This window comes from Stegodyphus dumicola, chromosome 1 (genome assembly GCF_044657685.1).
Source record: "Stegodyphus dumicola isolate Sdum_Otavi_A_Nest chromosome 1, ASM4465768v1".
NCBI classification, from domain to species: domain Eukaryota; kingdom Metazoa; phylum Arthropoda; class Arachnida; order Araneae; family Eresidae; genus Stegodyphus; species Stegodyphus dumicola.
Window position 1 is genome coordinate 154,186,172 of NC_140768.1, and position 14,829 is coordinate 154,201,000.

At 34.1% G+C, this 14,829-nt stretch overlaps 1 protein-coding gene across 5 annotated transcripts in view; it reads right to left on the bottom strand.

The window, feature by feature from the left end:
- Nucleotides 1–14,829, bottom strand: part of LOC118200338 (protein Obscurin-like) — a 500,451-nt gene that overhangs the window by 13,952 nt on the left and 471,670 nt on the right. For all 5 annotated transcript variants that reach the window (XM_085822284.1, XM_085822292.1, XM_085822266.1 and 2 more), the window contains 2 exons: nucleotides 13,480–13,644; nucleotides 9,926–10,109 (listed from right to left, as the gene is read on the bottom strand). In XM_085822284.1, coding sequence (XP_085678410.1) covers nucleotides 9,926–10,109; nucleotides 13,480–13,644 — 349 coding nt within the window. The remainder of the gene's footprint in view (nucleotides 1–9,925; nucleotides 10,110–13,479; nucleotides 13,645–14,829) is intronic.

The following is a 14,829-nucleotide window of genomic DNA, read 5'->3' on the forward strand; positions in this document are numbered from 1 at the left end:
GAACCGTAACGTATAAGCGTAATTCAGAACATTCTGAGATAACATTAAAAGAGCTTTCTCCTAGAACGATACAGGGACATTCTTAGAATGTTCTGTACAAAATTAGTAGTACACATTTTTGACATGTTACTGTCCATTGTTGAACTACAATTCATGGATGTGGTTTAGTTCAAGAATGTTCAGCTTAAAAGTGCAAAGAATATTCAACTAAAATGTTACAAGGACATCCATTGAACGCTGTAAGAACGTTATGCAAAAGTGTTAGTACTACCACTTTTGACATGCTGCTGTCCATCATTAAACTGTAATATACAGACGTGGTTTAGAAAGCTTCAGGAACGTTCAGCTAAAACGTGCAATGATTTCTGGTAGAAAGCTACAGGGACTTTCAAAGAGCATACTGACAGTGTTGTATCAAAGTGTTAGTAGTACCACATTTTGACGTGTTTCTGTCCATTACTGAACTAGTATAATATATAGACGTAGTTTAGAACATTCCAGAAACTTCAGCTGAAATCCGCCAAGAGGTTCTTCTAGAACGTTCATGGCACGTTGTAGAACATTCTTGATACATTGTATGGAAGTATTGAAAACGTAAGTATTTGATGTTCTATTGTTCGTTTTAGAATTGTAGTACATCAAAGTGTTTCAAAACGCTCTGCTAGTACGCTAAAGGAACGTTTGCTAGAACATTGTGACGTTTTGTCTTCTTTGCTAACATACGATGTACGAAACATTGTAGAGACTAGTAGTAAATTATTACTACATCTTTTAAGTATCATAGAGACAAAGTTAACAGATGGTTGAGTTAACAGAAGAGAGGTGAAAGGTCTTTGACTCAAAGTTAACAGATGGAACCACTCGTGCTCACAAAAGCCAATAATTATGGCTTAAATCAAATACAACAGATTAACTCAAACTAAGGAAAAGTAAGTGTAAGTTAGCCTCAATGCTGCACAATTAGAATATTCGCAAGCTGACTCTGACTTAAGATCGAGGTAAGAAACTTAATGGCGAGATTAACGCAACGATATACAATACTACTAACAAGAGAATCAATTTAGCAACGTGGCCTTAAACAGTTTCAACAATGCTACAGACACATGCACGGAATGGTTTGAGAACGTTAGACAAAAGTGTTAGTAGCGCCATTTTTGACGTACTACTGAAGTGTAATGTCCTGACCTGGTTTAGAAGATTTCAGAAGCGTTTAGCCAAAACGCTTGAAGAACGTTCTGCTAGAAAAGTTATGGTATGTTGTGGAAGGTTTTCGGCACGTTAAATGGAAGTTAATGCCATGTTAGTACAAACATGGGTATTTGGCGTTCTATCATCTGTTTTGGAACTGAAATATTAGGTCATATAAAAAGTCTCCGCGTTTTTTTATCACTAGATAGTGCTGATGCCTCCGGCAGCATCCTCCCTATTGTCACAAACGAACATGTGTTTAAAAGGTGACATACAGCTTCCATTGTTTGTGAAAATAGTTTTCTGATTCGTTGCTTGTGTAAAAAGGTATACTGATTTGAAAGTGAGTGAAATATCTGAAGAAATACGTTATATGATGCATTTTTTCCTATAAAAGAGGTAAAAGGTCTGCAAAAACATCCCGGAAAACTTGTGAAGTGTATGGTGAGAATGCTGTGAGTGAACTAAGGACCCAGGAATGGTTTGCTCGATTTCGTTCTGGAAATTTCGGTATCAAAGATGCACCTCGCTCTGGTAGGCCAGTCACTGAAAAGGTCGATGAAATTTTGCAACTGGTGGAGCAAGACCGGCACGTGAGCTATCATGAAATAGCAGAGGCATTAAACATCAACCACATGACAGTTTGGAATCATTTGAAAAGAGCAGGTTACAAAAAGAAGCTCCATGTTTGGGTACCACATAAATTGCAACCTGGCGAAACCATCAGTTCGGCTCTGTACTGTTCACAACACGACCGTTTGAATGAAGTAATACAGAAAGAGCGACCATAATTGGCCAAAAGAAAGGGTGTTTTGTTCCATCACGACAATGCGCGGCCATACACATCTTTGATGACTTAGAACAAATTGACGGAACTTGTTTGGGAAGTTTTGATGCATTCACCATATAGCCCGAACTTTTCACCGTCTGACTACCATTTTCTTCGTTCTCTGCAAAACTCTCTTGATTGTAAAAAATTGGCTGACTGAAGAGCCGCTGAAAATCACTCGCCCGAGTTTTTCGACAATAAACCATAGAAATTCTACACGATGAAATTATGAAGCTACCCGAAAAATGGCAAAATATCATAGATAATAATCGTTAATATGTACTTGATTAAAAGTGATTTTCAACAAAGAAAATTTTTGTTCAAAAATGTGCCAAAAAAGCGCGGAGACATTTTATATGACTCAATAGAAGGAATTTAAAACTTTCTTTTTGAACATGGCCGACATGTTCGTGATATACTAGGATTGAAATATTCTTCTTTTAGTTAAATATACGTAAATAATTATAGCAAAACACTAAATGGTTACCGGCTTTGGTAGAAATGCCTTTTTAAGAGACACTTGATAAGAACTCTGTCAAGCATGGGAGAACTGTGAAACTGATAACGCAGACACATTTTATTACCGATGAAAATTAAGAAGCAACTATCAATATCAAGTTGATCTCACCTATTCGGCGGTTCGTTGATCACATATTCGTTGATCTCACCTATTCCCCATTTTAAGGTACACTGCTCAAAAAAAAAAAAAAAAAAAAAAAAAAAAAGGGGGGGGGGACAGTGCTATATCTTCCGTTCTACTGGGCCGATTCACGAAATTCAAATCGCGTTCCTTATGTCTCGAAAGCGCGACTTAGGATATATATTAGATTTATATATAACACTATCTAACATAGGTATTTTGACAAAAAATCGAACTTGTTTGAAATAACATATAACTTTTTTTTTTACATATTTCGATTCTACGACTCAAATTATGTGTAAATATTAAATTTTATAAAATTTGGTGCGAAATTTACGGAGAAATTCCACAATTTATGTTGGCGCTTTTTATTCAGCTATCTCCAAAATTAGTTCATTTGGCAAACTTCTTAATATGTGGCAACCTATTTTCATTTCCATTTTTACATAGTGCGTAAGAGGAAAAAAAGACCCAACCGTTCCTTCTTTCAAATAATGTTCTTTATATTATATTTTTAAATATAATTGTTATTAATTTTAAGCAATTTTTTTCCTTTTTCGAATTTTATTTTAATTAAGTTGCATGGTTTCGTTCGAATAATTGTTTTAAAAATTTCTATTTACTCATTCGAACTGCATAGTTTAAACCAAAGATGCATCGTTTTTTTTTTTTTTTTTTTTTTTTTTTTTTTTAAATAGTTTTTTTCTGTATACTATATTTTTAGTCATAGTTACTATTTTAGATAATTTTTAGACTTTTATTTTAATTGTTAGTGTTCATTGTCTCTTCAGATAATTATTTTAAAACTTTCTATTTATTCATTCGAACTGAGCATTTTAATTATATTTATTAATATAAATTTTCCAGAATTTGATTTTATTTATTTGAATTGCGTTTCTTTCGGAAAAATACTCTGTAACCCAAACTACGATGAGTTTAAAAACTGCATATATTAAAAGAGAAAATACAGTAAAGCACAGTTAACATGTCTTTCAATGTTCCGTTCAGAACAGATATATAGAAATAAGAGAGATGTATAACCTACAGTTTAACTTAGGATGACTTGCATTCACTGCTTGAAACAGTTTTATCATTGTGCCCATTGCTTTATACAATTTTATCCTACATTTGGTTTCTTAAAATGTTATTTATATTTTAGTCAAATATTTTATTTTTGAAATCGCAATAATCAAATATCATAAGATTAAAAAGTTTTAAATTAAAAAAAAAAATACAAATACTAAATTTTACGCAAAAATTTATTTTTTCTTCTCTTTTTCTTCAGGCATTCTGCTTCATTCTTGCTCTTTTTCTTTAGGCATTCTGCAAGTATATTAAAAAGCAGTCAACTTTTCGAAACATCTTGGTATTTCTGACAATCATTTTAAATAAAGTTATCGCCTTCCATTTCATAAAGGCCCACAAACGGCTTAGCGGCAAAGTAGCTGAACACTGGTAGTTCACTCCGGGGTTCGAATCCCGGTAAACGGGCTGGTTGCAATGAGCGTTTTCGTGGATTTTCTCATATGTAACGTGTATGCCAGCTGGTTTCCCTTAGAAAGTTCTTCACGAAGCATCCTTCTTTTTAGGCAGATAACCATGCTTTGCCGTAACTTAATAATCCAGTTCAAACCCTTTCATCAGAATTTGGTCAGAGCCTTTATCAGTCTTTAGATGCTAAGCATTTTGAAGGTATGAGATGAAAGGAAAGATGGTTTCATCAAGAGGTTTTGGTTTATTTAATTATGACAAAGCACATTAGGGCTATCTGCCTAAAGGGGAGGGATGCTTTCGTGGAGAACTTTCTAAAGGAAACCAGCTGGCATACATACAACGCTCGGCCGCTGTTTCATCAGGATTAAAAAAAATCCGTCTTTAGGTGACATCCACATACATCACTGGATAAACTCCTGAATCTTCAAATAGTAATTCGACTGAGAAATCATGTTTGTCTTTTCTGTTAACACAAGCTCAATTGATGGTATTTGCTGGTGTACACGTCCAAGTGTTTTTACTTTGAACACCTAAATTCTTTGAAGTATACTGAAAGTATATTGAAAAGCGTCCAACTTTTTGAAACATCTTGATATGTCTGACAGCCAAATTTTCCTGCAAATTTTTGCTTAACTTTTCTCCCTAATTTTCTTCTTTCCTTCTACAGTCATTTTCAGTGCTCACACAGGAAAATTAAGATTTTTATTGCTAGACTTCCACAAATTTTGCATTCTTGTCAATTTTTTTAAAATATCAATTATATGAATTGCGTTTCAGCTGAAGACAGCTTTTAATTTTCTAGTCATTTTAACTATAAATAAAGTTTAAAGCGAAGTTCAAAGGATAAATATTTAATTAAAAGATTTTTTGCTAAATGACAAAGAAACAAAACAGTCCAGCAGTGTTTATTCTGTACCACCGAGTAACCCGATTCTTATATCGGCTGAAACAATCTAAATCATATTAAAGATCATGTTTTTTTATACAATCTATAACTCGAGAGAAAAATTAGCTTCTTAAAACATTCTTTCTAAGAGGATTAATATAAAAATTTATATTTATATATATATTTTTAAAGCTGGGACTTGAACCAAACTGTCAAACTTTTAAAGTTTAATTTACATGGTGGTTATAGTTAAAGTTCCACTTTGAAATGGTCATAAAAGGAAAACTACCGGACCAAATGTTATCAAACAAACTTGTGAATCGTGTAAAGGAGGTTATGGGAATTTATTTTCCACGGAATAAAAATAGTTGAAAAACTCACCACCAGGGGGAAAATGGCGCTGTATGCAATATTGTTCAATGAAATAAGACATGAAAACATCTGTTTAAAATGTGTTACAAAGCATGTTCAATGTAGCGTTCAGCATTTTTCGAAAGTAAGTTAAATCCTGTTACTGCATTCTCAACAGCCGCTCTTAGCATATCAGGAGGAATGTTACGGACATGACGGTGTATCACATTTTTTATTTCTGTCAAATTGTTTAGATTATCACCATAAACAGTGCTTTTGAGATAACCCTATAGCCAAAAGTCACAGAGGTTGAGGTAGGTCCCTGGTGGGAAGAGGGGAAGTGTCGACCTATAAGACGTTCATTCGTGAAATGTCGTTTAAGTAACTGTGCGACACATATGAGGTGGGGCCCAGCCCTGCATAAAAATCGTAGTATCTAAAATGCCCCGTTACTGCAGTTCATGTATCACGAAACATTTTAACATTGACTCTAAGCGAGCTGCAATCACAGTGGTCCAGCTGTCGACTGCTCTTCAGAGAAAATTGTTCAGTTATGAAACTAGCTGTGCTATGCAATCGAATACAGTAAAAGAATGCAATGGAACTAGGTAGATAACATGAGAGATTTCTTTGGCCAAATCGATTAAAAGCCTTTTGAATCAGTATCTTCATGTTTTAAGGCCGAATTCAGGCTTCAAAAATTACAAATTAGCGATCTGTAAGAAAACGATTTCCAGATTGTACGCACTCGTGCGAGTGATTTGCGATCTCACATTTTCTAATGGCTAATTCGTGGTTTTCACGCACGAATTTCTCACTTACACTGATGGCGCACTCGACTTTTATCGAATTTAACGCCTTTAAATGGTAATTTACTTACTTCAAAGTTTGTAAGGGTATACAGCATATTAAACCAGTGTAATAAAAGGTTAAGTTAGATTCCGACCCATATATCGTTTAACAATATTGCATACAGCGCCCTTTCCCTCCCTGGTGGAGAGGTTTTGAACTTCCTTTTTTCGCGGAAAATAAATTCCCATGACCTCCTTTACACGGTTGCCAAGTTTGACAACATTTGATCCAGTAGTTTTCCATTTATGACCGTTTCAAAGTGGAACTTTAATTATAACCACCCTGTATATTATTAAATTTTAATTTGAAGCTATGCGTTTTATGTATACCATGCGTAAGATTTTCGCTTTTATGGAAAAAATAAAGAATCGAAACAAATATACTTAGGATAATGGACCAAAACTGAAAAATTTCCCCTCCCTCCGAAAATAAAATATTGAAACTTCGACCTTGAATCTATTGTATTATCGATATATTTAATTTGACTTATCTTCTAAGTCCTAGTTCCGACAACAATTCCGTCAAAAATTCCGAATTACTGAAGCTGAAGTAAAAGGTTTAGTATCGTATATTCACTGTATGTTAATAAAGTAATCAGAGTGTAATAAAAATAGATAATAGAATTTACGCTGATGCAACTTTTTGTCTGAATGCGCAACATGTAATGGAAGAGAAGTCCTGTAAAGATATGTTTTTGAAATGCCTCTAAAAGTAGGTGTCATACTCCTTTTGTCCCTTCAATGTCAAAAAACCTTCCTTTGAGAGGCAACTTTAGTTTTTGGGAAAGAAAAAAAATCACAAGAAAACAAATTTGAAGAACATGCAGGACGATAGAATACACATACTTATTTTCGAAACACAAGCGGTTCTCCGATTGGTTATTGAATAATGAAAAGATGCATTGTCATACAATACCAAAAATTTGGAATACGTTTTTTGACTGAATAACGTAAGATTAAAAGTCATCTGCTTAGCCGTTTGAGGCCGGGGGTTTGGTAGCAGTAAAAGCTATCAAAGGACGGGGAATCTTGAGCCGAATGCTTTCCCCCTTTTCAGAAATCACCTCCTATTTGCAACAAAGATTCTTGTGTGTAGTTTTATGAATACTCAGAGGGGTGCATCTATGTCGAAAAAGGAAGATCTGTGAAAGAGATAACTGGTTAAAACCGTAGGGACGTCAAATTTGACATTTCACCCCACTTTTCAGCCTGGAAAATGGGGGAAAAAGACATGGCCACTAAAGTGGACAACCCCGTCCTTTCAAAGAGAGGACTATATGGCCACTATAATGGCCATCCTGTCTTCAAAAGTTGATTCACAGCCATTTACAAGTCAACTACTCGGGCTTGCAGAATCTTTTAGATACCTGAGCATGTAAGACACACCTAATATCACTGGATTTAAACACTTCTTTAATCTTCCGAGAACATTTCTTCTTTAGCTCATATTCCAAGAATATTAAGTGAATACAATTATTGCAAAAGTAATTGAATATTCATTTGCACTACGGCTTGGTAGTTTACTAACGAGTTAACAAAACTTAAATTCTGCTTTTTGTGTCTAAGCATACAACAATATTTTAAATATTTAAAAATAAAATATTAAATTGGAGATTTAATTGGAGCCTCACCAGTTTCTTAGCATTTTAAGATTGTTAGATACTAATTGTTTGTTGCGAAGTCTAATCCAGGTTGCGTGGTTGCTTTTCGTAGTTTTCTAGGTTCTCTTTACAAAGGTTCTCTATGAAAGCATCTTAACTAAATAGCTCCCATGTTCTTTCTATGTTCAAATAGCCAACTAACCTAGTTTAAGCGCGATTTCCAAATGAATTTACTAGTTAAACCCGAATACTCATTAAAAATCATGTAGCTTGCCAATCGGGAGTAATATGAAAGATACGGCGCCAATAATTGAATTGCTGTTATGGTACGCTGTTTCTAAACTTAGATGGTCATTCCTTAATTAAATATAATTAATTTGTAACTTCTCCTAGAGCAGAAGGTAAGAACTGAAATGCAAATAAATAATATCGTGTGCAATCTTGATTAATATAAAATTAGAAATATTTGCATAGAAAAATATTTGCATTCAGACAGAAAGTTTTTTGAAATATTTGCAATTACTTTATAAGAAGGATTTATTAATAACCGTAATAATTACTTATTATATTACTGATGATTAGCATTCAGTTCTTGACAATTACATTCTAAATTAGAATTTTAAGGATATAATGAAAATGCGCTACGCGTAAAAATATATTTTAGGATAAAAAATGAGTTGATTTTTTATGTTTAAAAACTTCTTAAATTCATTTAATAAACATCGTAACCTCGTTGTTAATTGAATCCAGAATGTTGTATGTCGTTTATATAATTACTTTTACTTGTCCACAGAACCTGCTCACTTATCCAGCCATTAAGTAGCTGCAGATAATTTCTACATAACCATTGAACTTCCATTAATTCGGTCTCTAGAGGGTTGTATGTTTGTATCATAATTCGACAAAAATGATTATTCTAAATCTTATGTTTCTATAAAAATATACTGTGCTCTAAAAATATGGATGAAAATATAAGCCGTTCTTTCAGCCACTTCATAAGCAACAGCTTGTTTAGAAATAAATAATGCAGTTAATGTCATAAAATATTTTCACAAAATTCAAATAAACATCAAACGAAAGTTCTCAGTTTTAGACAATTCAATTGAAACAAAGTTAGCAGACGATAAAACGCCGAAGATAAAAATTTACTCTTACAAATATTTTTTTAAAAAAAGGAAGAAAGAGAGAAATTTAAAAAAATAGTTAAAAATTTGAATAATATCATCTATAATTAAAAAAATAGTTTTTCATATAGTATTAATAAATATTTATTACGTATCATTGAGGAAAAAATTTTATATAATTAATTCTCCGTAAAATTTTATGTGAAATTTAAGGTTACATATAGCTGTGGCAATTAACTGTAACAAAAAATCCATAAACCACATATGGCGTTATTATCGCTCAAAAAAAGATGCCAAATTTCAAAAAGCGAAAATATGTAACGTCGTGTATATCTTAGAAAATTTTGAATAAAAAAGTCTAATTTTTTGCAGGTATGCTTAAAAATACACCTACTTTAAGATGATGGTAAAACTTTTATAGGTTATAATTCAAAATATTTTCGAAAAATTTATAAAAATTATTTAAAAATAGAAATTTAAAAAATAAAACACAAAAAATGGGTAAATTTTATTTGGAATGAACCTAAATTTAGAAATGTGAAAGGAAAAATCAAAAACGTTTAATAAAAAAAGAGATATTAATATATATTTGCCAAATTCAATTAACATTGAGAAGCTAAAATTTTGAGAGCTAATGTTTTAACTACTACTTGTACGAATTTTACAAAATTTGGCATTCTAGCATAATTTGAGTCGTAGAATCGAAATATGGAAAACAATTGGTATGTTATTTCAGAAAAAGTCCGATTTTGTGTCAAAATACCTATGTTAGAATAGTGCTATATATAAATCTAATATATATCGTAAGTCGCGCTTTAGAGACATGAAAAACGCAGTTTGAATTTTGTCAATCGGCCCAGTAGAACGGGAGATATAGCACTGACCCATTTTTTTTGAGCAGTGTACAATCAGAAATTTATAATTTAAAACTGCATAATATATTAAAACCGCAGTACATTACTTTGCAACTTCTGAGATGTAGTTATATAAATCTGTCGGTTCTGCTTGCTCTAAAACCAAGGGATCATCCTCTCTTCCGTAATCTAGCTTCTGCAAGTCCGCAGTATCCATTATAAGCTCCTGTCCGCAATCCGTCTGGTCCTGCTGGAATTTTTCTGCCCTACCCAACTCAATTTTGGGAGCAGCTGAAAATGGAATCAAGTAGTATTATTTATTTAAAATAAAAATTACTTTATTATTGGCATATTTAACGTCATGCAATTTCAAATTTGTATGAATCTAAATACAGTACAATACCAATTAACGGAACTCCGACTATTCGAATCACTGATTATCGGAATCGCTTTCAGAATCAAATGAAAAAGACAAGGAAAAGGAGGAAAATGAAAAAGAAGCGTAAGGAAAAGAAAGGGAAGAGAAAAGGAGAAGATGAGGATGACGTGTCTTTTGAGGAATTAAGAAACATTCTTTTGCAAATTCCTCGATGTTCAGAAGTTAATGCTGAGGATACAGCAGAATGGATTTTGTGTGATTCGTCAGACTCTGGGTGTAAAATTCTAAATGATGAACTTATTGAATGTGTGACATAAGAAAGCGTCGATGAAGAAGATGAACTTAGTGGCGAAGTTGAAGCAGATGCGAGACCATCAGTTAGTGAAGCCTTTGCCGTCCTCGAAACTGAACTGAAGTGAATGGAGCGTCAGCCCGAGTGTGACGATATGCAACTTCTCATTGTCAAGCGGAAGCGCGACTTGGCTGCCCGAAAATGGATGAAGACAGTCAAACAGCTTACTTTGACCGAGATGTTCAGCAAGCAATGGCTTTCAGCACTTGTCAGTACTGTCCAGTAGGCTATATAACATGTTCGTAAAAGTGCTATCTTTTCATTTTAATTAATTAAAATATCTTTTTCTTTAAAAAATAGTTTTTTCTTTCCATTTTCAACGTACAGCACATACAATAATTATACCCTTACTTCGAAAAAAATCCAACAATCCGAATTTTTGATTATCCGAATGGGGTACGGTCCCAGTTGATTAGGATCTTTGGAGTTCTACTGTGTAACGCGGTTTGTTTATTAAAATAACTATACTGTGTGTTTATTTCTCAAAGAAAGCAGTGACACCCGGCCATGCCCACTTCCCATGCATGTTTAAAAATTTATCTAAACAGGCCTGACAAACGAAAATACTGTTAGCCGTTTAATTGACTGTTAGTCATGTTCGCTTTTTTTAATGCAGTCGTATTTAATGCTGCAAGGAAGTTTGCGTCGGCATTCTGCAGGTGAATGTGAAGCGTTTCGAAAGATCATTACTTGCGAAGAAATCTGCAGCTGGTAGTTTGATCCTGTAACAATAATCAGTGCATAGAAGATGGTTTTAGTGCACTCATCTAATACATTTAACGCGATTCTAAAAACACATTTTTTTGAAAACGGGACGCTCGCTTGGAGGTTTGCAAGTGTATGATGTTTCTGCGGCACGAAGGGACTTAAAATACTGGCGAGACAAAAGTCCTTTCTAGAGGTTTGTGCTAGGTCAAGAGGGGGTAGCAGATCCTTGGATCCGTTCTAAGAAATATTCTTCCCTAAAGCGGAGATGGAACTTCTCCGCTCTCGATAGTATAGAAAGGGTCGCCCTTTGTGTGGCACCTTGGGCAACGTTCTCAGTGATGAGACGGCTAAAGGAACATTACCGAAGAATGCATAAGTTGCAAGTATTCGAACATTTGAGACAATAACAGCCGCACGTGTATTAATACACTCTCGCCATAAAGCGTAAGCATTACACTGAACGTAAAGTTACATTTCCTCAGCTTTTTGTTTTTGTCGTGTCTGAGCCTATTCAAATAGTGTCATGGGCGAAGATGACAGCCCTGGCAATGTGCAATTTATTATCATCATAGAGGTTCGGTCTGTCAAACAAGAACCTAATTTTGAACAAGTTGTTAGGTTCCAGTAAAGCACCAGCTGTTGTATGTCCTGGCAGTTATCACAGTTTCTGCAGGTTTTTCTACTCTCTTCTGTCAATTTTCAGTCCTCTGTGATGACCGGACAAAAGTCTGTTATAACATGGTTTTAGTTGTAAGTCGATGTCCATTGATGTTAAGCAGCTGGTGCTTTACTGGAATTGAAATTTCCTTCAATCTATATTTTGGTCATGGCATTTGCGTGCGAGAAGGTGGCATTTCCACAGCTTCAAATTATTGTAAAAATTTTAGAGGTTAAATTTAGATTGTTTAAATTTAGATATCTAAAGAACTGTTATTTTAAATTTCTGATTAATATCGCGATCTTTGAAAGTAAACTATAAACTTAGCGAATGTCTGCCGTCTGCATTACTCTTTCTAAATTTAGGAGAGTAGTCAGTTCTAAAATTTATATTGTAAGGTTTATCCCAAGTCCTTAACAGTTATTCGTTAGTTAAAGTTACTTTCCTGTCCATCCTAATTTCAGCTTACAATTTCCTACTAGAATGTTTTTATAATCGCGTTTAATGCAAATGAGTAAGATAAGTATTTAAGTCGAAGTTCCACTGACTTCGAGAAGAAAGCCTCAGAGTTTCCGAGTACCACGTTTGCCTTTGGGCTAAGTCTCTCTAAGCTGTTACTACGCTCGGGCGTATTACAGACCCTTGATAGCTTAGCCAGCTTATTCGCTATTTAGAGGCCAACTACTTAGAATTTTGATAGCTTCGGCTATACCTCTTTAGTTAAGCATTATTTAAGTCTTATTTCTTATAATTTTGAGTTCAAGCTCAAGTGTAGGCTTTTCGGTACGCCTGAGAAAGGGGCCATTTGTTAATACTTATTTTGATCAATAAAGGGTAATTAACCTTTCTTGAGTTTACGTCTCTGTTCCTGAACTAAAGCGATTATTCGCTTAGCTGTATAGTAGGTTCCTCCACAGTTAGTCAAGTGGGTAGAACCCCACAATATTATGGGAAAATCCGAATCATTCTCTAAGTTTATAGCCAAATCAAATCTTGAAATTAATAGCTATGAATGGTTTCATAAATAAATAGTTACAAAAAGTGATTACTTATTTTTGTTCTAAATTTTATAAGGCATTTCTCCCGCGCTTCCTAGCATGCCTCATAGTGTAGTGGTTCTGCACGCTGGGCCGGTATTCCAGATGTCCGTGGTTCGATTCCCGAAGAAGGCGATTGCTCATTTTTCATCTCTCCTGCTTCCAAAAATCCTAATGTCTCTACAGTGGCTCCCGAACTAAAAGGGTGTTGGATGATGATTTCTCCCCACCCAGGATTTAGCGATTGGGTCCCCTAAAAAACCCAAGTCGCCCCTTAAAAGGGGTAGTATATAAGGTATTTCTCCCGCGCTTCCTAGCGTGCGTTCTTGGTGTAGTGGTACTGCACGCCGGACCGGTATTCCAGAGGTCCGTGGTTCGATTTCCGGCGAAGACGCTTGCTCATTTTTCATCTTGCCTGCTTCCAAAAATACCTAATGTCTCTACAATTTGTTAAATTTATAATAATTTTATCTCATTGTTGGTTTCACGCAGAGATATTAACTGAATGAACTGAAGTAGATACTTACATTCGGCGAGGGTCATTATAGCTTCCGAAGGAACACCGAATTCGCTCCAACCAAACTTATTAACTGCACAGATGCGGAAATTGTAAGTCGTAGCTGGTGTTAGATTACGGACAAGGTAAAATTCGTGGGCAATGTTGTTGGCGAGTTTGGTCCAGGTTTCAGCATCTGTTAAGAATTGATGGATGCAGTTAATATCAAAATGATAAACATATAATAGATGAGAAAACAAAATATTTTAAAGGTTTATGACAATGATTACAAAAGTCATGCACGCCAAAAGGTAAAATGAATGCAAATAAATTACCAATAATAATAACAAATAAGATATATTATGTCGTCTGTTAAGCTATACTCATTTCTATGGAAATTATTATAGGATTGAGAAACTAGAACCCATTAAAAAGTACTAAATAAAAAGGTTATACTAGAAAATTATACCATATATCAATTCAGATTGCGATAAGCTTAGAATGAACAAAAAAACATTTTCCTTTTTCGTTGTTTAAGTTCGAATGTCCCAGAATAAACTCGGGTCAACTACTAAAGAAAATGATATACAAGATACATCTATACAGGGATGAATAATTATGTGAAGCCATGCCCCAAAGTAACTTTCTGTAAGACAGAAGAAATGCGTGCACCTTTGACGGCTTCTCTAAAGGAAAAAATTACATTCTTACTCTTTTTGAGGTAAAATTGAGTAACTATGCATGCATTTCGTAAAACAAGTAAACATCTTAGATGAAAATTTAATTCAAAAATTTAAAAGTTTCCTTAGCATATTAAACTAATTCCAGTAAAACGCCGTCGAGTTCACATTTATTTTTTGGGCTCGAAGTTCCGAATGAATGGGTTTACAGAAAAAATGAATTTCACCAGTCAATACATACATCAGCCCATTTCAAAGCCGACTCTCTTCATTTATAGCTTACAGAAGCATGCGCAGCATCAAAGGCTATTTTTCATCTGTATTAGCTTAATTTAAAAGCTTCAACAATTGACAACTAGTATTTAGAAGATTGTAGAGTATCATTTAAGTTTCAAACCCATATTTTGTGTTTATTTCCTTTTCTATCAGCCTCGTTTCCATATCCCTGCCAGAATGTAAATTTCTAGCTCCAGCGATACTCAAATTAGATAGAATGGAAGGAATACTTAAAGGAAAGTTTTGGAGAGTGAAATCAGATAGTTATACTGTGAAGCTGTTAGGCTATATTTAAATTTCTTTATTTTTATTTCATTCTTTATCTTTGATTTAAAGATTTAAAGTTATTGGTTTCTGTAAGCACTAGTTGGTGCGACTGTTGAAATTTATTTGGATCAATAAAGGACCTTTTCATCTTTTAAAAT